The sequence below is a fragment of the Dermacentor andersoni genome, chromosome 3, assembly GCF_023375885.2.
Source record: "Dermacentor andersoni chromosome 3, qqDerAnde1_hic_scaffold, whole genome shotgun sequence".
Taxonomy (NCBI): Eukaryota; Metazoa; Arthropoda; class Arachnida; order Ixodida; family Ixodidae; genus Dermacentor; species Dermacentor andersoni.
In genome coordinates, this window is record NC_092816.1 from 17,416,069 (window position 1) to 17,441,133 (window position 25,065).

At 40.6% G+C, this 25,065-nt stretch overlaps 1 protein-coding gene across 4 annotated transcripts in view; it reads right to left on the reverse strand.

Moving 5' to 3' along the window:
- Positions 1 to 22,041, reverse strand: part of LOC126520102 (uncharacterized) — a 29,137-nt gene extending 7,096 nt beyond the window's left edge. Inside the window, exons 1-8 of one of the 4 annotated variants that reach the window (XM_050169223.3) lie at positions 21,829 to 22,040; positions 19,317 to 19,476; positions 17,053 to 17,204; positions 15,359 to 15,541; positions 13,538 to 13,654; positions 12,381 to 12,467; positions 8,868 to 9,006; positions 7,680 to 7,770 (exon numbers count right to left, since the gene is read on the reverse strand). In XM_050169223.3, coding sequence (XP_050025180.1) covers positions 7,680 to 7,770; positions 8,868 to 9,006; positions 12,381 to 12,467; positions 13,538 to 13,654; positions 15,359 to 15,541; positions 17,053 to 17,204; positions 19,317 to 19,476; positions 21,829 to 21,963 — 1,064 coding nt within the window. In that variant the 5' untranslated portion in view covers positions 21,964 to 22,040. Of the gene's footprint in view, positions 1 to 7,679; positions 7,771 to 8,867; positions 9,007 to 12,380; positions 12,468 to 13,537; positions 13,655 to 15,358; positions 15,542 to 17,052; positions 17,205 to 19,316; positions 19,477 to 21,828 lie in introns of all 4 variants that reach the window. The other 3 variants (XM_050169225.3, XM_055065560.2, XM_050169224.3) reach the window with 3 other exon arrangements.
- Positions 22,042 to 25,065: the final 3,024 nt, after the last annotated feature.

Here is a 25,065-nt window from a genome sequence, read left to right on the forward strand (position 1 = left end):
GCACGAAATAGTTCTATAAAAACAGTGACTGTTAAAAACTTTTTTTGTGCGGAAGATGAAAGTATTTTAGACTACCTTGATCTTAACCTCAGCAGTTTTGGTGGGTCTGATGTTTCAGAGCTATGGGATAAATTTGAAGTTATGTTTGTACTGCATAGATAAGTTTGTGCCAAATAAAACGAAAAGACGAAGAAAAAGAACCCATGGATAACGCACGACATCTTGCACAAGAAAAGAAAACTAAAAACAGTTAAGATGGCGCAGTGCTTCCCACAGCATTATCTGAACGAATCAGACACTATTCAACCAAGCTGTAAGCCGTGCAAAGCAGAACTATTTTCAACATACGCTGCCAAACTTTATCCAGACTGCCCCAGAAAAATTCTGGTCCCACTTGTGCCGGAAAAAAGAGGGCATTAATCAAATAATGCATAACGACACGCTTGTTACAGATAAGCAAAGAATCGCTTGACATTTTAACGTTTACTTTCAGAGCGTTTTTTTTTCAAAGGCTTGCGATGGCGCATGCGTTGATACCACGTCGTGTCATGTTGACTCCGACATCGTATCATTATCAGGCGTGGTGTCTATGCTTCTCAATTTAAAGACTAAAACTTCACCAGGCCCTGATAATATCCAAGAGAGAGAGAGAGAAATCTTTTATTGTCAAGTTTGAGTGGAGTTTTCTTTCCCAGCGGTGTGGGTTAGCGTGGCGTCTGCTTTGCCGCGACGCTATCAGCCCATTCCGCCAACCATATCTGGTCTTGCGGGTTGGAAGTTTTCGTCTTTATCTCTTACTCGTCATGTGAGGGAGCTCGCCTAAAGAGTTCTCTCGGGGGAGGGTTATATCCAAAATGCGTTTCCGCATCGATATGCCGAGATGGTTGCCAGTTTTCTTGTAATTATCTTCCGTGCTTCCCTACGTTCATCTAGCATTCCCGGCGATTGGAAAGCAGCGCAAATCATGCCAGTATTCAAAACAGGGGATAAGTCATAGGTCTCAAATTATCATCCCATATCTCTTACTTCTTCCTGTTGCTAAATTCTTGAGCATATCATAGCCAACTATACAACTGACTTTCTAAACAATAGGAATATATTAACCCCTTTTCAACATGGTTTCAGGAAGGGTTCTTCCACTGTTACTCAATTGGTCTCAGTCGTGCATACTTTGGAAACTAATTCTAGATAAACCCAGGCAAATTGATGCGATTTTTTTACACTTCAAGAAAGCCTTTGATTTAGTTCCTCACGCTGAACTCATTTTCAAACTTGAAAATATTGGCCTTCCATATTTTATTGTGGATTGGGTTTCCGCTTACTTATTTAATCGCACACAGTTCGTTAATATAAACGGTTACTGCTCATCCAAACTTCCAGTTACATCAGTTGTTCCTCAGGGAAGTGTTTTAGGACCCTTGCTTTTTTTAATATATATTAATGACATTGTTAATGTTATCCCTGAACCTGTCGAAATAAGGCTATTCACTGACCACTGTGTTATGCTTAAAGAAATTGATAGCGTAAATGATCAGGTGCTTCTAAATAATTGCATGAATAATGTTTATCAATGGTGCAACCAATGGGGTATGAAGCTAAACTCCAAAAAAGCAGTGTACATGAATGTAACCAGAAAGAAAAATGACTTCTTGTTTCCATATATGCTATCATCTCATCTACTCAAAGAAGTCAGCGAATATAAGTACCTTGGCGTAACAATAACAAAGAATCTCAGTTGGAATAACCACGTATCTAACATATGTGCATAAGCCTTCCTTAAATTATGCTTCCTCAGACAAATTTCGACAAGCACCTCCATCCGTCAAGCTGTTGGCCTATAATTCAATCATTAGACCTGCCCTCGAATATGCATGTATTATTTGGGACCCACACCTTAGGAAAAACATTGATGCTCTAGAGATGATTAAACGTAAATCCATTCGGTTTATCTTTTCTCGATATCGCATGACAGACTCCCCAACCTTTATAATGCAACAAAATAATATCCAGGAACTTAAGCTATGTTGCAAAATTCTGAGATTAATATTTCTTTTTCACTTGAAAAACAACCATCTCCCATTAGACCCTGCTCTGTACATACAATCTCTGATGTCACAACTGACTCAGAATCGTCATGCTGAATCGATAACACCATTTAGAACACGTACTAACACATTCAAGTTTTCATTTTTTCCACTAACGATTACAGACTGGAACGCTTTGCCGTTACGTATGCTTCAGAACAGTGACTCATTATGACGCACTGACATCATAATGTGAAGCGCTTTCCTTTGCTTTCTTTCTTGTTGTGAACACAAGGACTGTTTTTCCTAAAGTTGCAATGTTTATAATTGTTTTTACGGCCATGAGCTGCTTATTGATGTGTCATGTTTATGTATACATTATTTTTTTTCCCCTCTCTTCATGATCTGTGATGATTTCTGTTTGATGTTTTTACCAGTGCTTGTGTAAACATTTTTGATACCCCTCCTGCATGGGCCCTAGCTTGGGCTTGCAGTATTTTGTAAATAAATAAAATAAATAAGTAATTACTGCAAATGTGAAGTTTTCATCAGCATCAGAATATGTGCATCCTACTATAGTTAAAATGCCCATCTCGGTGAATGTGATTGCACTTACCCAAATGATGGGAGCTGCAATCTATTCTGTGTGCAGCTGCAGCCAAAATTTCACGCAGCATCGCAGGGGCAAAAAAGTTAAATTCTGATGGCAACTATGTTTGTAATTTAAGAGGTGTACAGCAGTGTGCAGACTTTAGGGTAGAGGCTGCGCTTGCAAATTCTAAGCTGCATGAAAATCTAGCAAGAGAATTTATACCCACAGCTGTGCTCTACAGAATTTTTTGTTGTGGTAGCAGAGGAGTAGGTATGATTTGCTAAGTGCTATCATAGCACTGTTCTCCGCTGGAGGCATTATTTTGTTTACTGCAATGTTGTGATTGCAGCACTGTGCAATGAAATATGGTTCAAAGGTACTATGAGTGAAGCTTAATGGAGAAATTTTCAATAGGCTGCCCTCATTAGCATAATCTTGCAAAGCGATATCTCTAAATGTTCCAAAAAACTTCTCAAATTTTTTTCGATCTCATCGCACAGCTTTTTAGTGCTGCTAGTTAAATATGTCTGAAGTTTGGAATACGCACCAACTAGCCCAACTTCTCTAATTGTCCCAAATGAACACAGAAATGGCCTTGCCTTGTATCAATGCCACCCTTGCTGCAATAATTGGCAAGTGCATTGCATTTCTTGTGATGCTGATGGAATGTCTGTGCTCCACGGTTTTTCACTAGGTCAACTCAACTTACTGTCTTTGTCATTACCATTTAATGTCTATGTGCACTTGTAGGCTAAGGATCTTATGTGTTTCGTTTAGCTGCCACTGCTTATTCCTTTATGAAAGTGGCAAACAGTGCATTTCATGTTGAGGAGCCACTTGTGTGAAAAACTATAAAAAAGGTGAATTCTTTGATTGTGCATGGTATGGGCTACCCAGGCACTTGACTAACCACACAATTGGCTAGCCATGGCTAACACAGGAGGCAAAAAAACAAAACTAGTACAAGTGAGGTATTCACAGTAGCCTTGACTGGAAAGCACAAGAACAGGATAAAGAAAATGATGGGTTTGTTGAAGCCAAAGCTTTATTTGATTCTCACCAATGTTAGCACCTTTCTACCATATAAGACGAAACTATATAGTTGACTTTCCTTAGACAAATGTGATGGTACAGTCTATAGTTCAAGAATGCGGATACATCGCATAATCTCTTGTAAAAAACCAATTATGTTTCCACGTAGGACTTGTTGGTACATCATGCTAAAGATTTTAGGCATACAGCAATCAATACAGGACAGAAGAACGACACAAATACATGCACACACTCCGCTACTGTTGCGTGTGTGTGTCACTCTTTTGTCCTGTGCCAGTTTCGCTATGTCTAAGGCCTTTAAAAGCACGACTATAAAAAGTAAATTGCACTATTTTTGTGCCTGTCAGGACATGAAACAACACATGTGTTAATATTCAGCTATCCCCATATGGCTTCCCTCTCTCCTAGAAAAGCCCACAAACAAAAAGTTATCACATGCACTACACTATATCGCATATGCCCTCTTTAGTGTCACCCAAGTGAACCCCAATTTTTGCAATGATTTTGTCATTCACAGCACTTCTCAAGCAACTGAATTAGCCACAAATGCTGTTCCAACTTACTGTAGTCTGGGCTTAGGCAATCACTTTAGCATTATGTCATTTTGCTGAATGAAAGCAAGTCATATCTTGTCACTCGAAGTACACAATGCAAATATGTCACTGGCAAAAGTTAAGACTTGAGAACAAACATTCTCAAGATCTGCCTTCAACAGGACTGCTGCGAGACACTTTGGTATCTTATATTTGAGTGCCCCGCTTTCAGTGCGCAGTGCATGTCGCTAGTGAGAAACTATCATCTCCTTTGCCTGCGGTGTACGACACTCGAGGAATGTTTATACCCCAGTGGTTGTGCGTCTAAACGTGATCAGGCTCATCGCGCTCTACATACTTTTTTAGAGTTAACTAACTTAGGTTCTCGTTTGTAGCGTCGAAACAATTCTATTCAACATTCTGTAGTAGCCTGACCTTCAGTGACCGACCCTACTGTGTGTGACCTGTACTGTGTTCTACTTTAGTCTTTAGATTTGTCCTGTTGCTCTTCCTTTCCTCTTGCCTCCCCTCCTCCCTATCTTCCATTTCTGTGTTGCTGTCACTTCCCTTCTGAAGAGTAGGCAAGCGTTGTGCCCCTTCCGGTGGCAGTTGCCAGCCTGCTCCTTGCTTTCCCTTTCCTGTTAATTGTGTATGTGTGTTCAAAACAAATAATAATAATAATAATAATAATAATAATAATAATAATAATAATAATAATAATAATAATAATAATAATAGCCTTTAAAACAGTGAACAACTTAATTTGATGCTCTTGGAAGGTGACAGGTGTGACAATTATATATAAAAGCCAATAACTTTCGCATCTGCTACTAGCATTCCAATGGGATTATGTACAGTGTGTTCCATGCAGATCTCCTAGCTTATCTGAACCATAATCTGCAAATCACCAGCTATAAGATAGAACGAAACAATATAATGCTACTTAGGGAGCAGAAAGACTTCTCAGTAATAGAAATCTTGTTCAGAAATGCTGCACAGAGCTTTAGCCAATATGAAAATTCTCACTTATTCAGTCATGAACCTCACATAAGACCACATACTTGAGCATTTTGAAATGTTTGAGTGATGAACGTTTTCACAGTGGCAAAAGGACAAAGCATGAATAAAAGATGCTTTCACGAGAGCAGGCAGTTTCAACCTACAAGAGAACTGCAGTTCTAATGTACAGATGTATTTATTAAACATGCTGCCAGATTCCACAAGGTATGTATAGTTTGGTTTTAACGAAAATTTTATTTCTGGTGGAAATATAGTTTTACTGTGCAGTTATTGTGCCATAGTCCCAATAACAGCATTCTTTTCCTTGTTTATTTCTTAAGAACAAATATACATGGTAAGGTATGCAGCAGTAACTAAGCCCATCTCATAAGGAAAAATTAATTAGAGTGTTTCATGTAGTGACCACATGCATTCTTTTGTGGTTGAAAGAGTGATGGAACTTAATTGCACCAAGGCTATTTGAAGAGCACAAAAGGTGCCATTAGTGGTTGGCCTCAGCTTAAATGATGACCACGTGCAACCTTTTCCCATGCACTGAAATCTTGACGCACAAGTGCTTTTTCATTCCACCCCCATCAGCATGCAGCCACTGCAGCTGAGAATTGAACCTATGACTTCTTGCTGAGCAGCACAACTTAGCCATTGTATACAATGGATTCTTTGGCAGCTACAAATAAAAAGCTATCCTGTCTTGAATTTTCCATGACATTATTCACTGCATGGTCCTCAGGTGCTTCTCAAGTTTCTTTGTTCTCCCCAACTTGGACCAAAGTTTGCACTGCGTGAACAAAATGATTATATGCTTCCCTATTCAAGGATTTTCATAAAATGCTATTCATGAATTGAGAATGCCTGGTGCATGCATATTAATTTTTCCAATTTCCTTCTCATCACCTGGGTTCCCTCTGACCAGTTGTCCCAGACAACTCTACTTCAAAGACCAATTAGTTTATCTACATATTTGAAGCATGCAATTGGGCTGTGGGGAACACTGTAACGAATGACTCTAGATTCATTTTGACCATATCAGGTCTCTCAATGCACGTAATTCTCATTTAAGCTGTTTTTACTGTCAAGTCAGGCCCCATTGCAGTGAGGTTGCTACAACTGAGGATTGAACCTTCTGGCCTCTTGCTCAATAGGGTAAAGCCACAGCTGCTAATTAAACCACCACTGCAAGTTTTCAGCTGAAAGACTACTTGAGGTTTGTTTCAGTAAAGTTTCACACTTGAACATGACAAACTTGCACAAAAGCGACATAAAGAAGGTCAGGAAATAAGAAGGGCAGTGTTGTACATCATATGCAATGTCTCTATTGAGAGCTCGCACCTCCGTCATTGTAGTTTGTACCGATGGCATGTAAAACAAATGGCATGTGAACTCATCAGAATGGCACTGCAGAAAAAAATTGCTTTCTTTTTGCGCTCGCGGTTTCCAGTGAGGTATAATCATCTTTGCCCATTGAGAGAGCCAAGCGTGGTGCATGGTCACTATGCTGAAAATATGCCAGAAATGCCAGAAAATAAGGACAAAATGTGTTGCGCCAACTAAATCGCATGCACTGTTTTTCAGAAGTTCAGCACATGCACCACCTTTTGCTAGGTTTGTTTCACACCTGAGGCTAGTCTGCGCTTCACATGAAGGGCTTCATGCAAGCACTCTGCGCATCCATAAAAACTCACCTACGATTACGATACTCCCTAATGCGAAATTTGAGTGCAACTCTACATGTATTTTGCAATGTATTGAGGCAAAGAATTGAGAGAGACTTTGTAGCAGAGTCTGTGATCGTCAAAAATCTGACCTGCGGGTCAACCGCATTAGCTTTTATACATGACTTGTCGAAGGTTCCAGTGAAATCGCTGGTGTCGCGTGGCTTCCAGAAAGTACTACACAATTTGTGAGCCGTGTATACAATTAGATTACAAAACAATTGCAAACCATGACAATCGAAACAAGCGCGAACGAGACCAAACCAAGCAAACCAAAACTGATGCGAGCAGACGATAGTACGGAACAAGCAGTCTGGCTGAGACCAGTTATGAGTACGCATTGAGCGGTTGGGCAAGTCCGCACGACACCAGTTTCCTGCGCGCACGTCACTGAAGGGGCCACTCTCATTGGTATCCGCTGTTCACGGTTCGAATCTTTCATATCCCGCTCCATGTTTGCTCTTTCATCTTTTGCTGTGCTTGTTCGCTCGGTTACGCCGCTGCACGCCACCAGAACGGACGCCTAAGAGCTGCGCCCGAAATAAAGCTGATTTGGTGATGTGTTCTTCTGTCTTGCTCTGTGCCATCTTTCCACAAGCTGATGGTTTTAAGTACGAAGTGTTTCCCATTGCTTGGTTAGCTGTCGCGGAGTGTCGCCATGCAACATGCAACGTGCCATGCCCACCACCGTATAGGGCAGGCCAGCCGTGCAGAGAGCCTTTGCCATAGCTTGCAAAAGCCTCACCTGCAGGGTGAATGAGCTACGCCCACGTCAGGAGCAGAGTAGCGGTAGTAAGTGGAGGGGCGCAGCGACTCCAATGACTCTCCTGCGCACACTGCTTTCCCCAATTTAGGGAAATCGAGCCGCCTTAGTTAGTCGGAAGCAGTTCACTACAAGTATAAATCTCAGATAGAGAGAGCAATGGAAAAGTGTAACAGCATGTTAGTAAAATAAAGAACTGGGAAGTGTGACATGAAAGTTATATGACAACTTGCACATTTTGCTGCAGCTAATTATTCCTAGCTACCTGCAATACTGTGTTTGGTGTACGCAATAAGGTGACATAGCGAAACAAAATATGTAAAGGCTCATGCTGATTACATTCCACAAGCACTCCTATAGCACTGTAATGGAGGGATGACAGACACCAATCTTACAACTATTCTTTTAAGTAGTAATGGGCATGTGCTTGCTGTCAGGATAATGACAATGAGAAAAGTTCAGCTCATGCTCAATCACCAACCACAGAGTATGACAACTTCTCAACTTCACAGTATTGTGCCAGAAAATTTATATTACTACACCATCTCTAAACATCAGTTTGAACTATTAAGCCATATGAAAGGCTGTGCTAAGTTGCAGTCTTAACCAGCTCTAATCAAACTTTTTATTGGAGGGATCGTGGTTCAGCATCCTAGCATCTATCATTGTCAGGGGAAAGAAAGGTGAATAATGTGACATAACAACTAAGCTGACTGAATGGAGTAAGAACATTGTTAGACAGGCAGGGGACAGCGTGAAAGAAGGGACCTCATTGCAGTAAAACTTCCTGTTACCACTTTGCAGCTTTGAAGCTTATGGCCAAATACGTATTTTTAAAACAGGGTCACTCCTGTTGGAGTGATTTCTACTTCTGTGCCACCATGCCTATAAATGTTGTCAAGCAAGTAATGCTTTTAAACACAGGTCACAACTCACCACTTCTAGTACGTTAGGTAGTGACAAGACGCAAGTAAATCAGGGTATTAAAATATTCAATTATGAATAATCGCTGCACTCTAAAATCATGACTACAAGTAAATGACCAAGCACAATGTCTGATCTCTCTCTCGTAGCTGTTCTTGCAGTTCCAACGTACACAGCAGCCCCCTTTGTGCTTCAACGTATGGTTGATGAGAAGGAAAATATTTAAAATCACGCACGCATACATACATTTTTCTCGAAGCCCGCGGCCAAAGTTGCGCACCACCTTGTACATGGTAAATGCCAATATCACTCGTATCAGTAGGGCAACCACAGCACATGTCACTGTGGCCTGGTACAGAACGGTCAACGATTTGCTCCGTTGCAACTGCAAGAATTATTATAATTATAATTATTATTTGATTTGAAAACATATGTACACTTGACAGGAAAGGGAAAGCAAGAAGGTTAGCAACTGCTACCGGAGGGGCACAACACCTGCCTATCTTTCAGAAAGGAGGAGACAGAAATATAGAAATGGAAGATAGGAAGAAAGTGAGGAAAGAGGAAAGAATAAAGCAGAACACACACAGTACAGGTCATGCACAGTAGGGCCGGTCACTGCAGGTCACGCTACTAAAGGACGTTAAAATAGAATCAGTAATGTCTGAGGTCCTACGATTTGAAAACAGAAATATGTTACATATTTCAGCCTAATTTAGTTACTTTTAGAAAAGCAAGAAAAGCGTGCTGAGCCTGATCGCAATACTAATGATAGATGCAAGAAACAAGAAGGGCAGGCTTATACACAGCGCCAAAATGTTACCGATTTACTGATGGTGTTTAACTTCCTAAAGCAATGCACAAGTTTGAGCTATTTGGTGCACCATGACTGATAGTGCACAGCAGAACAATGAATGGGGAATGAACCCTACAGAGCCCGTCCATGTTGTTTGTTCCCCATCCACTGCTCTGTTGTGTGCTACAATCAGTACTAGTACTCTTACCATAAGAAGCCAAGAAACACTAACACCAAGGACAACATAGGGGAAATTACTTGTGCTTAATAAATGAAATAAAGAAACGATAAATTAATGGAAAATGAAAGTGGATGAAAAAACAACTTGCCGCAGGTGAAAACCAAACCCACAACCTTCGCATTTCGCGTGCGATGCTCTACTAATTGAGCTACCGCGGCGCCGTTTCCCCATCCACCTTCTTGGGTATTTAGGTGTCCTAGTAGAACCCTGGGAGTCTTAGTTAGAATCCTGGGAGCTCAATTGGTAGAGCATCGCACGCGAAATGCGAAGGTTGTGGGTTCGGTTCCCACCTACGGCAAGTTGTTTTTTCATCCACTTTCATTTTCCATTAGCTTATCGTTTCCTTATTTCATTTATTAAGCACAAGTGATTTCCCCTATGTTGTCCTTGGTGTCAGTGTTTGTTGGCTTCTTATGGTATGACTAATAAAGATCGGGCCCCTCGGTTAAGCCCCTATCTTCTCGTTTACTCAGTACTCTAGCAACACAGGGGCTCAGGGGCTATGAGAGATGCCATAGTGGAATGCTCCTGATTAATCTTGACAACTTTGGGTTCTTTAACCCTTCGGCCACACACATTTACCCAATTTGTTATCGTTCTAATCAGGAGCCATTTCATGCATTTAGGCACCTTGCAGGAAAAATGCTCAGGTATACAAATGGATTTAAAGTGATTTATTTCAGAAAATTAGTTTACTTCTGAGGCTCTCAACGATACTTGAGTAGTGTATCGCTCGAAACACCCTCCTGGGTGAAGACCACGATTTGCACTGCAGGCCTGTAAGGTCCTCATTGTTGCTTCCTTCTAAATTGTTCTCAACTGAGGACATTTGTTCACCATCTGAAGTCGACATATATTGATACACTGCACTAAAATAGTCTTCGGATTCACTAAACTTATGTGACACTGTTCATAAAACACACGCACATGAAACGTCGCTTTCCTGTCGGCGCTTCATGCCGCAAATCATGCGAAAATCCCTTAAAGCATGAAGAAAGGAAAAAAAGGAAAAATGTTGCCCTCATCTGGAGACATTGTCAAGTGCACTTATTAGAAAAGTTCCTTAAAGTGGGTGCTGCCAAGACAAATAACTGGCGAATGCGAGCATGCGTGCATGTTGCGCACCTCTGGAATGGATATTTTCGTGTGTCGGGAGGGTCCCCACACACGACCAGAAAGGTTTAAAGCGCATCCAAAACTTGGTACAGGAGCATACTGTCCTACTGACTATGGTGACCATGGCCAGGTACCAAACCTGAAACCTTCTCATCATATTCATTACAGTGGTTCATACTGCCAAAAAGAGAAATAGGCTGTCTGATTGCATTTACATCAAGGGGTCGTGATGAATGTAGAGAAAAGCTATAATGGAGGACGTTGGGTTAATTTTGACCCCCCCGGTGTTCCTTGGCCCTTTCTGCTTGGACAGCACCTTTCCAATTTATGACTCCCTTTGCATTAGTTCACAACATTTGTTACTTCATGAATCAATATTTTAGCCATAACATGAAGTCCGACATCTCTTCCAGCTGCACCTGAATAGAAATTAGCAATAAGATGGTATCTTAAACATGAGGAGTACTAGCCGTTCCACACATGCCTTAACATTATCGTGGTCTCAACTGCTTACAACTAATTACCTGTCACTATTGCCTCTTTTTGCTCATTGATATTTTAAAGAACCAGGCACCGTACAGGTCCTGACAAGTGACACTATTGGTGGTTGGGTGAGGAGGGGGATAAAATTATTGAAGTTACATGCCTAGAAAAAATATTATGCAGATCCAACACACTTGTTGGAATCTATGTAAACCAAAGCTTTAGTGAAGCTCTTAATTAGATGCTATACAAATACTGATGGTGCATACAATTGTGTATACTTTCATCCTGCACAACTTGCAATCTGATGCAATTAAAGTTTACATTTATCCACCACAAATATCACAACATTATTCTCATGCAATCTTTATTTTTATTCACTACATTGCTCACTAGCTATGTCGAAACGCAAGCAACAAATCAGGCACATGTACTGGCTGAGACGTCCATGTCACCTGGACGAAGGCGATGTATGTTGAAGGAAGAACATCTATGACAGGTGTATGCACAGGGAAGTAATACAGATGCCCAGCTACATTTAAGCATTCTGTACCTCTTGTGCCATAGTGGCACATACCCATTCTGGAGCATTTAGCCCTTTCGTATGTGGGTGTGTGCCCACACACACCCACATACGAAAGGGCTAAATAAAAGAAAATCAAGTAAATTAAAGAATTTGTTGAATATAATGTGCTATTTTGTTAAAAGGTCCATGTGCTTTAGAGACAACTATGTGTTGGTATTATATGTTCAGATATTATACAGGAATTTACCTTCTTTATTACGCAGAAGAGAGATGCACTTACCGGCACTACTTGGTCAAGTGGCATGCAGGGTTCATATAAGCTTATTTGCTGGTAGTACTTGCATTCAGCACACATGTGACCTTCGTATATATATCTACAAATATATCCGCTTAGATACCATTTGACCCAGCCAGACAACAGCCAGCAGCAGCCACACCAAACCCAGGAAGACAGACAAAGAAAGCTTCGCTTTAAAACTAATCAATGTTTTTCGCACATTAAACTCAGCTGGCTACCTGTATGCTTATACTAAGCTGGCTCTGACTTTATACTGATAGGTAAATATTTGTGTTGAGACACTTCTGAAGGCAACTTACATCGTATAACCTCAGGCCTATGTAGACAACGTTGGGAAACCAGAGCAGGACAAAAACACATAGCCAGGCCTTACTTTCCTTGTATATCTGCAGTGAACAGAGAAAGGGAAAGGGATTATCATGTTACAGCCATTGTAATTTACGCAGAAAATTTATTAGTTGTAATACTTATAGCGAAAACGTTTTGGCGCAAAGTAGCGATAGTGATGTGTAGCACGTAGTGTGTAAGTACCACATGCGTGCAAAATTTGTAAGCAGAACTTGTGTCTGCTCTGTATGCATGCAAATAAAGAGTTGTGAGAAACACTGCTGAGTGACGATATCACAAGGTGAATCTCAGAGAAAAGAGTATGCAGCCAAGCTGTTACTTTTTCTTATAGCTCATGCTCTAGTAACATCTGGGACACTTGAGAAGTCTGTGTCAGTGCAATTCGGATATGTGGAACACTTTAGTTGAGAACTCATGAACAAACAGCTGTAGTCTCATGGCTGAGAGCTTGCCTTGAATGTGGGACGTAGCCAGGTATTTGTTATAACAAATAACATGGCATGGAAACATTGTAGTAAGTGGTTTATTTTACCATAGAACACACAGAAAAGTTCACGGTACTGCAGCCGCTCATTCTTATATCCAAGTATTGCTAAAACAAATAATGTTATAACTGGTTCGACTCCACTTCTGTTTAACAAAAATGTTTTGATGTCTGTCCCCTCTGTTCTTTTTTTTTTTCGTGCAACCTGGTTATAACAATTTAGCTTTCTTGGCACTTGAATATTGCTATAAGTGGGTTCGACTGTACTCCCACAGAGTCTTGTTCTCAGATGTCAATCACCATAAAGAGCCACCGACCACCACACCAAGGAAATGTGTACTCATTAGAAAAGACCAGTGGTTTATCTGGTTACCTGTGGTACCATGGTTTGCACCCAGCACTTCTTGCATATTTAAGTTTGTGGAAGCTCCATCACACGGCCACCATTGTGATTTGCAAACAGTAGTGGCCATGTGTTTTCGGCTGTTTACAAGTTCTGAGAAGTGTATACTGCATTAAAATAGGAAATACAGCCAGGACCAGCAGATTATAATTTTATATTACACTATGCATTTTGTGGCACACTCTTCATAGAGCATAGCTATACAAAGATGCACTACTCACAGTGCGTTCCCCAGCAAAGGCCCAGACTAGGGTCACTAGTACTCCAACAGCCAGCACAATGGTCTCAACATCATTCAAATCTACACCATTGTGCATGACAAAGATGAGCATGGTGCCCTGCAAGAAAAGAGCCATTTGATGCACATCAGCTGTTTCTGCTCAGCTATTCACAGAATTACAGCGGTGCGAACATTAGCAACACGACATAATCTCAATAAACACAACCTACAAGTTTGTAGCACATATTATAAGCATTGTATTAACATAATTGGAATGCAAGAAATTTTATGCAACTTTTGTAACTGGGCTTCACACTGCCAGCGAATTCTCAGCTGCTTCTGATAATGGCACATGAGAACCTATAGTGAAGCAGCAAGGTCTCACTTAAAGAAGAAAAGAAACCACCAGCAACCATTAGCGCTGGCAAAAATTAGGGTGGATGCACCTCAATGTTTATGTTTTACTAGTAATAAGCCTATGGTTATAAAGCTAAAGGTATTGCTGGAGTGTTACTTGCTCTTACAAACACTGCAATTCATCTATATGTAGCTTCTAAATCTTTTTTCTGTGGATTATTCACTATCATTTAAAGTAATAAGAGGAAGATGATCCAGAGTGCACGACTAAGTCTTATTAAAAGCCATCAAGACAGACACATAAGTACATAAGTCAATGCATATAATATTAAATGTGCATGTCAGAAATCCAGCACTAAGTCTGCCGTTTCTTATTTTTTATAAGGCTTAACTGATTTCTATCGTTCCATGATGCTCAAGCTGTACATCAAAGACAATGTCAAGTATACAGCCCCTAGTGGTGGTCAGTGGAGTGAACATCTAGCAGAGCATGGTGACCTTATTCACACACAAACACAAAAGAATAAGTAATGAAAGAAACATGCAGATTGAGTTTTTCTATTCTTGCACTATGTGCAAAATAAAAGCAGGGAAGGCACCACCAGATAGATGAATGGAGTGCATACTAATGACTAATTTATTTGGTAATAGATATATGTAGTTATACAGGGGTAAGGGCAGTGAACAAGAGGAAAAGAAGACAATAGATGTTCTTATGCTTACAATCAGTTTTTAATTTGTGCTCCATTCGTGTGTCTGTGTCTTATACAGAGTTCAAGACAAGAAATGAGCGGCAACCAACTAGCCTCCATCATCGCCCCGTTGAGCTTAATCTAATATTTTTATATTAAAGAAGCAAGCATAGGCCGGCATACTCACTCACGAATACAATGAATCATACTCGCTGCACACTCATGTCACAGGCTTGAGATTAAGCATTACAGAGCGAAGAAGGTTGTGAGGGGATGTGAATATGAACAGGAGTGACACCTGGTTATTGTGAGCACAAACTAAATTAATTAAAAAGGAAATAATGAAATTTGCGAGTTTACATGCCAAACCTACAATCTAATTATGGGGCACATCATTGTGGGGGCCTCCAGATGGATTTTGACCACCTGGGGTTCTTAAATGTGCACCTAATCTAAGTACACTGGCATTCTTGAATTTTTCCCCCACCATATCGTGCCTGCCGCAGCCAGGATCGGACCCGGAATCTCAATATCAGCAGGACAACGCCATAGCCACTGGGCTACTATGGTGGGCATGCTGACTTATCACAGGTGCTTATTTTCCAAGCCTTTTTTAACATAAGACGATTGGTACTCCAAGGCTACAAAGCCAGACCTCTTTTTAATTCACGACTGAAATCACTGCTGCAACCAAACCTGTGGAGTTATTCATCTGGGAGCAGTTAAGTCCCAATTTACAGGGAAAAGCTGGTGGATATGTGCCTGGTGCCCACCTGTAGCTGCACGTCGAAAAAGATGAGCGAAGAGCAGAGGAAAAGCCATCCGAGCATGGCTTGCAGGTCTTCCTTAGCATTGATGCGGAAGAGCAGCTTCCGCTCACGCCGGTATCCATGTGCCACTCGCACACCTAAATACACGATGCCGATTAAGAACAAGACAGCCACACCCAGCCGCACCTGCATGGGACATGCACCAATTTGCACTCAACATCCTGAACTGCTCTCATCTTCGTATATGTACTTCAGTGGCAGCCAGAAGTATCAATAACGGGTGCGAAATTTTTTAGCCATATGAAGCTCCAGTTAGCATAAACAGCGAAGTCTAGACAAAATACCTGAATCCAAGTAGACTTAAGAAAAAGCAACAGAAAAAGAAAAAGGCTTCAGAGTGGCATTTTATGCTCTACCCTTTTCTTTAAGAGGAAGTTATAGCTCAGGTGCTCCTATCTAAATACATGCAATAGGAGAATTCGTTTTTCTCGGCAACCACTGCGCTAAATTTGACGAAGTTTGTTGCATTTAAAAGAAAAACCCAAGATCTGGTTATTGTTGGTTTTGAATTTTTGATTTAGGTCGTCAATTTTTTAATTAAAAATGGGCAAATATTGAAAACCTTTAGAAAACGAAACTATCAAGTTTACAAGTCTAACTCAGCAACGAAAAATTATATGATTCTGTGAATTGCATGTAATAGTACATCTAAAGTAGACAAAATTGACATGTTACACATGAATCTCAAATAATTTAGTAATATGGAAATATAGCTTTCGCAGAACCCTTGTACACGGCGTAACATATTCGTGTAAGATATAAATTGACATATCGAATTGGTCCTTTTTGAATTACCTTATTGATGCTGTTTACAGAAACACAACATCTGTTCTTGATGCAGATATATTAATTCGTAAACTTCGTGCTTCTACTTACCTACCAAGTTTTGGAAAATTCTTTTAACAAACTTCAGCCCCTAAATTGAAATTCCGCTTCCAACAGTAGCTAGAAGTTGCCTTTTTCTCTCAAATGCAACAAATCTATAAAATTGGTCCAAGGGTTATCTCAGAAAAGCGTTTCTGCATTTTACATGTATTTCAATAGGCCACGTCGGAGTTGGGCCTGAGCTAAAGCTTCCTTTTAAGCACCGTAAAAGAAATGTAAGAACTTGCCAGAAAAACATGTTTTTTTGTGTGTGTAAGTGATTGTGATCATATAAAGCAAGACCACGCAAAATATTTCTGTCTGAAAGGTGAATTTTACTAGGAAAAAAAAATTTTGCTACACTGCAACAAAAGTTAGTGCACTGCACTCAAGTTAGTGTATGCTCCCAACATTATGTGCAAACGATTCTGATGATCACATAAAGCAAGACCGCAGAAAAATATTCTGTCAGAAAGGTGAAGCTTAATAATTAAAAGAAATTGATTACACTGTAATGAAGGTAGGTTAACTGCACACAAGTGAGTCTATGCCCCAAAATTCACTCTTCAATAGCTTCTTGAGCCACTTGATGTTATTTACAACAAGTTCAATATAAAGCACGCCATCTGGAAGAAGCGCAGAGCAACACAGGAGCTAAAATAATCTGCAGGCTGGCACGAAAAACAAAAAAAGCGCTGAGCTCATCTTCCATCCTTAAAGGTTTATATAGGGCTCTCTGCTAAGCATATAGAATGGAAGTGCTTTTACTGTACCTTTTTCTCAATGGATGCGCCAACAGTTTGGCTCGCTGATGCAACATTGAGGACCAAATAGAGAAGAAGAAGAAAGCTACTGCTGATGAAGACAGCAATCTCGTGGTATCTTTCCTTCAGTATCCCATGCACAATGTAAAAGAAACAGAATACTGAAAAAAAAGGAAGGAAAAAGAAGAAAGAAAGAAGCGACATCACGTGAGCAGAGGTAATAGATCCTCCTTGGCAACTCCAATTATGTGACCAGCTTAATGGCTCGCAGTACCAAACTTCGGGGCAGACATTTTGCACTGAGTCCATTTGTGTAACACCTAGCATAAAAATACAGTGAAAGAATACAGTGAAAAGGAGTTTTATTTGAGTGATTATTTTTAGAAAAGGATAGAAAAGTTAATTTTCAATTTCTGGATTCCCAGAAGAGTTAATGGTAGCCACCCAACGCACAACTTATGACTATGACCAGAATATTAATACATATAGGCAGAGAAATGCAAGTGCAGGCCAGGTGTTAACTGCCACACTTTAAACTAGATACAGGCAACAAAAAGGTTAAGAAAAAGAAAGAAAAAAAAAAAAAAAAACAGAACAGCACAAGAGATTCAGGTCAGAGCTACGGCTCTAGGTCATTTTTAGCAGGAAAGCACAGTGCAATAACAGCACCTGTTGCAGAACAGCTGCCTGCCAAGCACTTTTGTAAACGTAAAAGCTCTACTTCAACAGAACATATATAATAGCCCTTTTGCAGGAAGGTGCAGATCCTAAAATGAAGGTACAGTACGTATGTATGACTTTTCTGCATTGAATTAATGTTGATAGTATCAACTGCACGATACAGGTAATCTGTTGATAACTGCACATTAACACAATATCCCCAAAGAACAGAGCAAAAATATGAGGTAAAATGCAGAGCTGTTAACCAGGTTAACTGTCCACTTGGCTAATCTTCAGTGAGGGTTGCGGAAAGGGTAGAAAAGATGAGGAGAAAAGAAAAAGATACTAAGAGAATCCGTGCACACACCCATATTCCAAGATGTCTAACAATGACATACCTAACAATGTCTTTGCAATAGGATAAAAAAAGAAGCCATTACCCCTGTTGCTTTTCTTTTTCACATCTTTTTCTATGTACAGTATTTTTCTCATCTAGCATTACTTATTTTCTCGCAGTTTATTCTATGTCTGCACATGACATGCAGAATAATATGATTTGTTTTTAACCAAGGGACCTCACTACCCGTTGCTAGTTCTTTGAGCTGCTTTTTTATTTCACAGAAAGTACTTGTTCAGATTCATAACATGGTTTTAAGGCCTCCCCATGCATGCACACATGAGCGGTATTATTGAGCACACTGCTTTTAGTGTCGGCCACGTAGCTGCTCCTAAGTAGTGAAAAAAATATCTTCACAATGGTGTGCAGGAAGTCAGAATGCCAGCAACGTTTTCATGTTACGGCATACTGAAGTAGTGTACATTCTACCTCTCCACACGATTGCATGCGACCGAGTAACAGCTGCACACGATTGCATGTGATTGCACAAGATTTAGGGATTGTCATATAAAACAGCTATTTGCACTTAGCAGAAGATGCACAGATCTGGCTTCTTTCTTCTTGTTCTCTTTAGTAGGAAGCCCTTGCTAAACCAGGAACAAACAGTACAGAAGAGTGGCAAGAGATTAGAAAGATGTATAGATGGAGTGAATGTCTTCCTAATCTTTGTCCTGCCCTTTGCACTGCTCATTCCTGCTCAGTGAATCACAAATCAGCCCACTTCAACACTCTTCTGAAGCACTAACACAAATGTATTGTCTCTTTCCTCTCTCGAATTAAAAGAGAGAGAGAGAGAAAGGATTTACAGAAAGGTAAGGAAGTTACCAGAAGTAGTTCTGGTTGGTTACTCTGCGTGGAGGAAATGGTAAGGGTCATCGAAAAAGAAGCACAAAGTACATGGAATACACAAGCTAGCAGTAGCCAGCAGCATTCTTGGAGCGTGCTCGTAGACCTTAACTTCAGCAGTGCAGATATAGCCTCCTGCACAGAGTTCTTTAGGAGCACAGGCCCAGAGCTTTATGCTCTGTTAGTAAACAATTGTCCACTCTATCAATCACTGCACACATCACTTGCCTCTTGGCACTATAGCATGGGCAGACACACGAAAGGCGTATGTGAAAGTCTCCTCACAGCTGCATATGTCGCACGTCATTCAGAGCAGTTATGAAAACAGTGCTATACCTGTTCTGGTATGCCAAAGCTTAAATGAACTTACATGATGTGAAGCACAACATGATGGCAAAAGTGTAATCATCCGTGTTCTTTGGTAAGGTTATCAAACGTTCTACTGTGAAACCCAGGGACACAATGAGGCTCAACGATGAAATGGTAAAAAATGCCCATTCTAATCGAGACACAGCTCTCAGTGGCTTAATCTGCAGATAGAAAAAAAGAAAAAACAGCACCACTTACAAATGTATTGAGTAAAAAGATATTTCACACATCAGTGGCACTAAATGGGACAATTGGCATAGTAATCTGTGGCGGTATTCTGAGGCAATCACTTTTGAGGATACTTACTTCCACTTTCATAAAATTTTGCTTGACTAGTGTCGAACACAGCATCTATGAGTGACAGAGTTCCTGGCACAATGGCCAGACATACTGTCATATAATATATTGTGCCACCTGTAGGTGCCGATGCTTCCGGATCTAGCCATGCAAAACCTCACAAAAGTGAAAATATCTCCGAAAGTGATAGCCTCAAAATATAGTCCCTGCATTCCGCAAACACATTTTAGAGCACAATTAATGACTGCTAGTTCATAAATATTATGGAGAGGGTTAATTCACATCATTGCACAGTCTTTATGAAATCCAACAGATTCATAAACAACATGATTGACTAGCTGTTCTAATGCAATTAAACTTTTAAGGCGGGGAGTTGGGCTAGTTGGAATTTGCACAAAGACATGCTTTAGAGCGTAAGACAAATGAAAGGATGTGCAGAGACAAAAGGACGACAGAAAATGCAGAGCGCTGGCTTGGCAGTTAGTCAAGGCAATCTGATTAACTAAATAAACTGGAGAAAAGGGAAGCGAGAAAGGGACAAAGCGAGAAAGGGCCCAATGTACTAGGAAGTCCAGCATTTAAGGTATAAGCACTTTACCTTTTCTGTTGTTTTGTCTCTGCACATATGTTTATTTTTCTTATGCGCTGGAACATGTCTTTGTCCCAATTAAACTTTATTTTCGTGATTCATTATTGAGATACTGCTGATATGTCCAATGCATTGCACTTAATTATGCACAGCTTCACACACAAACACAAAAATAAAGCCAGTCAAAGTAAAACGAATCTACACAGCAGTACGAACTGCTGAATGTGTACCCCTTCACACTAACTTTATAAGCTTTTATTGTGTGTCCTAGCTGATGCAACAAGCTGTCTAATGAAAAAAATTATTTAAAACACATTCTGCAAGATACAATTATAACATCTATAGTGTTCGCTTGTCAGTGATGACTGAACAGACTTGAATCTTGAAATCGTATCTTGCACTGTGTTTTTTGAATCTCTTTCTTCATTTAATAGCTTGGCTAATGTTAGCTTGGACACCTTATATAAACGTTGCTTCACACTACATCATGTATGCGTAATAGAACTCTATTCCTGACTTGATCACATTTAGGAGCATCAATCATTCTCAGTTGCATGCACTAATTATGCACTAATTACCTAAACCAAGGAAAGCAAATGTGACAAAAGAAACATGTGCAAGTAGGTTTGCTCACACTGTTATTTCCGTGTCAAATAATCATTGTTGAGGATATGCAGCAAAAGCATCATTACATTATATCAAGGTTTGCCAGATAGCTCTCACCATAGCTAGTGCACACAGATAAAACATTTACCAATAGTCATAAACAAAGAAATTGGCTTATGGTGCGTTATTTCTCACAGGATGCAGACGTGCGTCAATTACAACCTATATCAATCTTTACAGCACTACAAAAGAGCATGAACAGCAACAGTACGGCAAATTTACCATTCTGAAACATTTCACGCATTGTGATAATCTTTCATGCACCTCTATGACGTGCTGCATTCATGCCCGTAAACGTGTGGCCTAGAGTTTTGTTCGCGTTAACAAGTACGACAACACTCCCTCGGCGAAGCTTCGAAAGTGTGGAAAGATATATCGTCAGGCGCGTCAGGATGTCATAATAAGCTCCACGTACTTGGAACAAGATAAAGAAAAGAAAGAAAAGAAAGCAAAAAACTTACAGCGTAGTTACACGGTATGTTTCAACGCTGTCAAACCGCGCATTCTAGCTAGCGCCAATTAGAAGCAATAAATGCCTAAACAAAAACGCGGTCTTTATATAGAAAAATTACTGCTTCGATCACATGTATAGCCAAAACAGATAAGCGACAGTTCATCGCAGAATTAGAACGCGCGGGTGTAACAGCGCCGGAAATAAGACCTTCGTGAAAAATTAAAGATAATTTTTCATCGTAAAAATTAAAAGCGGCGCGTTTTACGCATGCCTGCACTGTGAAACTTGTCCGGATATTTTTGTCAACTACATGATTTGTGGTTAGCTCGAGTAGGTGTGCGATCAGGGGTCACAAGCTGGACCACAAACGTCACGGCGACCTTATGAGCGGCAGTTGGCGACTGGTAGCACGCATTGTGCGACATTCTAAACACGTCAGTGAGCATTGACGCGCCCCGCCGACTGCGCCATCGAGAGCGCGGCTATTCTGGCGGCAAGTCACCTCACCGGCCCAAAAAGCACTGTGTTCCGGAGTTCCGGGCCCGTTGGTATTCCCAGTTGACTGAAGCTGGCAGGAGGACTCTCACGTCCTGGTGCTGCAATGCCGGGTTCGGCACCGGCGGCATTCTGGAGGCTTCCCATCGCACGGTCGTTGCGCGCGCACACCCACCGGCGGCGTTTTTACGATGGTGGCGCCTGTCCTCCGCCTCCGCAACGCGGGAGCGACGCGAACTTGCCCAACGATCACGCGCACGCGCGTGCGCTGTCACGGCCCGCGGTTTCCGGCGCTCATTTTGAATGTTTGCCACGTGCAGCAGCGACTTTCCGAGAAAGTGTCCTGCCGTCCACTGCAATGCTTATAAAAAGAAATAAATGATTACTTAAATTTATTATCTGAATAGCGGTACATAAAAAAACTACAATTGAATGTCAGCAAAGTCAAGTATATTATATTTAAACCGATAAATAAGCCATTGCCTGTTAATATAACTGTTCGATTTCAAGCAAACGGGCTAGAACAAGTAACAACGCAAAAGTGTTTGGGGGCATGATTTCAAGAGAAATTCTCCTGGGACAATAATGTCAATAAGCTTGGCAATGATCTTACAAAGTAGCAGGGTGTACGTATAAAACTGGTGATCTAATACCATTATGGCTAAAGTATGCCCTTTTTTACTCGAAGCTACCTTATTGTACCTTGATTTGGGGAACAACGACAGCAAAAAACCATGAAAAGTTATTAAGCTTGCAAAAACGAGTAGTCTGAATTTTTTAAAACTACCATGGCAGGCCGCATGACTTACCCACACAATCTTTTTGCCAAAGATTTACTGATCTGAGCAAATCAAGTTTTTTGTTATATATATATATATATATATATATATATATATATATATATATATATATATATATATATATATATATATATATATATATATATATATAAACAGATTCCATGTTGTCAGCATACCCACTTCTTCTCCTCGATACCCATTACGTAATCAAATCAGAACAATACCATTTACGCACTAACTACTAACTACGGACCAGCTTTCCGGACCCCACCCACACACATACACACACATATATATGAACGAAAAGAAAGGAAACCGAGGGCCCGATTTTTATTAGTCATATCCTAAGAAGCCAACAAACAAAAACACCAAGGACAGCACAGGGGAAATTGCATGTACTTATTAACAGAATTAAAGAAAATGATAAATTAATGGAAATGAAAGTGGATGAAAAAACCACTGAACGCAGGTGCGGCACGAACCCACGTGTTCGCTTGCGCTTGTGAAGCTGTCCTTGGTGTCTGTTTGTTGGGTTCTTATGATATGACTACACAAACACACACAAATCAATACAAATTTTTCAAATCAAATCATTTACTTCACACAAAGAAAATATTCTGGAGAGGTCCATTGGCTAAAAGCTGTTATGACATCATGACTAGGCCAATGAACTCTTTACAAGGCAGTTGGGACTACAACAAGAATAACTAAAAAGTATAATACATAATATTGTAAAACAATGACATTTTTTTTACCGTCTCCTAATACGAGTACACTAAATAAATGAAAGTAAAAAAATAACTTTTGTTAGTACGTCATATGTAACTACATGTCTTCGGGAAAAAAATGCATTGAAATCAGAAAATACATAGTAAAAGGTGACATACAACCATAAAAAGAACCATGATTCTAAAGAACGATATACGCCAGAAATAATGTACTTTTACAAGGTCGATTTTCTTGCTATGTGTTTTGTGTTATGCAAACTATAATGAAGTCAGAAAGGTACAAGCAGAAAAAAGATAAAGATAAATCTTTCGGTGTCGCATGATAGCAAAATTATTTCATATTTACAAAAGGAACCGCAATTTTTTTAGTGAGAAGTTGCTTACATGGCTGTACTTATTGAGAATCACTGGCAAATTGTATTGCAGCGTTTGTAAGTTGCAATTATTGCGAAATCTTTGAACAAGCCAGATATCAGTGCTTTTTATTTGGAAGGTAACATCTCTGGCAGTTAGACGTGCAGTATCTTTAATAAATTGTTTAAAAGAATCAGAACAGAAGTAACGCGATCGTGGAAAGCGAGAAACGTACATGTTTTCTGCTTTAATAATATTATAATCCCGACACGGAAGTTGCGTTGATGAGCGGTAATCTAGTTTAGCTACATGCCTTATGACTTTATTCTGTAACGTTTGAAGTTTTAATATATTACCTTTTGACGTGGTAGTCCACGCCAAACTGCAGTAATTTATGTGAGACAAAATGAGGGCTTGGTATATTTGTAGTTTCACCTTCGTGGGTAAGATATATCGACAACGAGCTAGTACACCAACTATACTAGAGGCTCTTTTTACAAATATTAACGATGTGTTGATTCAAGCTGAGGTTTGAAGAAAATGTGACACACACACACACACACACACACACACACACACACACACACACACACACACACACACACACACACACACACACACACACACACACACACACACACACACACACACACACACACACACACACACACACACACACACACACACACACACACACACACACACACACGCACGCACACACACACACACACACACACACACACACACACACACACACACACACACACACACACACACACACACACACACACATATATATATATATATATATATTGTGGGTCCCTTGGCCCTTCGGGGATTGACGGAAATGAGCTGGCCCATCAGCTCGCCCGTGACGTTTTTAACCGGCCACAGTTGCTCCCTTGGTCTTGTCCTGGGCGGACTGTGGGTGACTCTCCCTGCTCCGCACCATCAAGGAAGCTTGCCTCCAGCTCCGTCTCGAGAAGCGCCTCTACTCTCCCCCTCATCCATCACTCACTGTGCCGAAGGCTCACCTTCTGCGGCACATCCAAATGAATGCATTGATTGCCACTTCCCGCCTCTTTCTCTATCGCTGTCGCTCCGACCCCCCTTCCTGACCCAACTGCCCCTCTACTTATGCGCACCTATCCCATTGCCTCTTCTACTGTCCGGCTGCTCAGAATCAGGTTCCTATCCTCCCCCTTCATTTCCATCACCACCTGCCTAGACTGGCTAGACTGGAGTTCCCTCGCACCACCAATCTCTTGGTGGTGCGAGGGAACTCAGACTGTGAAAGTCACTTGAGTGAACAATTCTTCGAGGTCGCACGAAGTTTCTTCAAGTGTAACTGTTATTAACCCTAATGA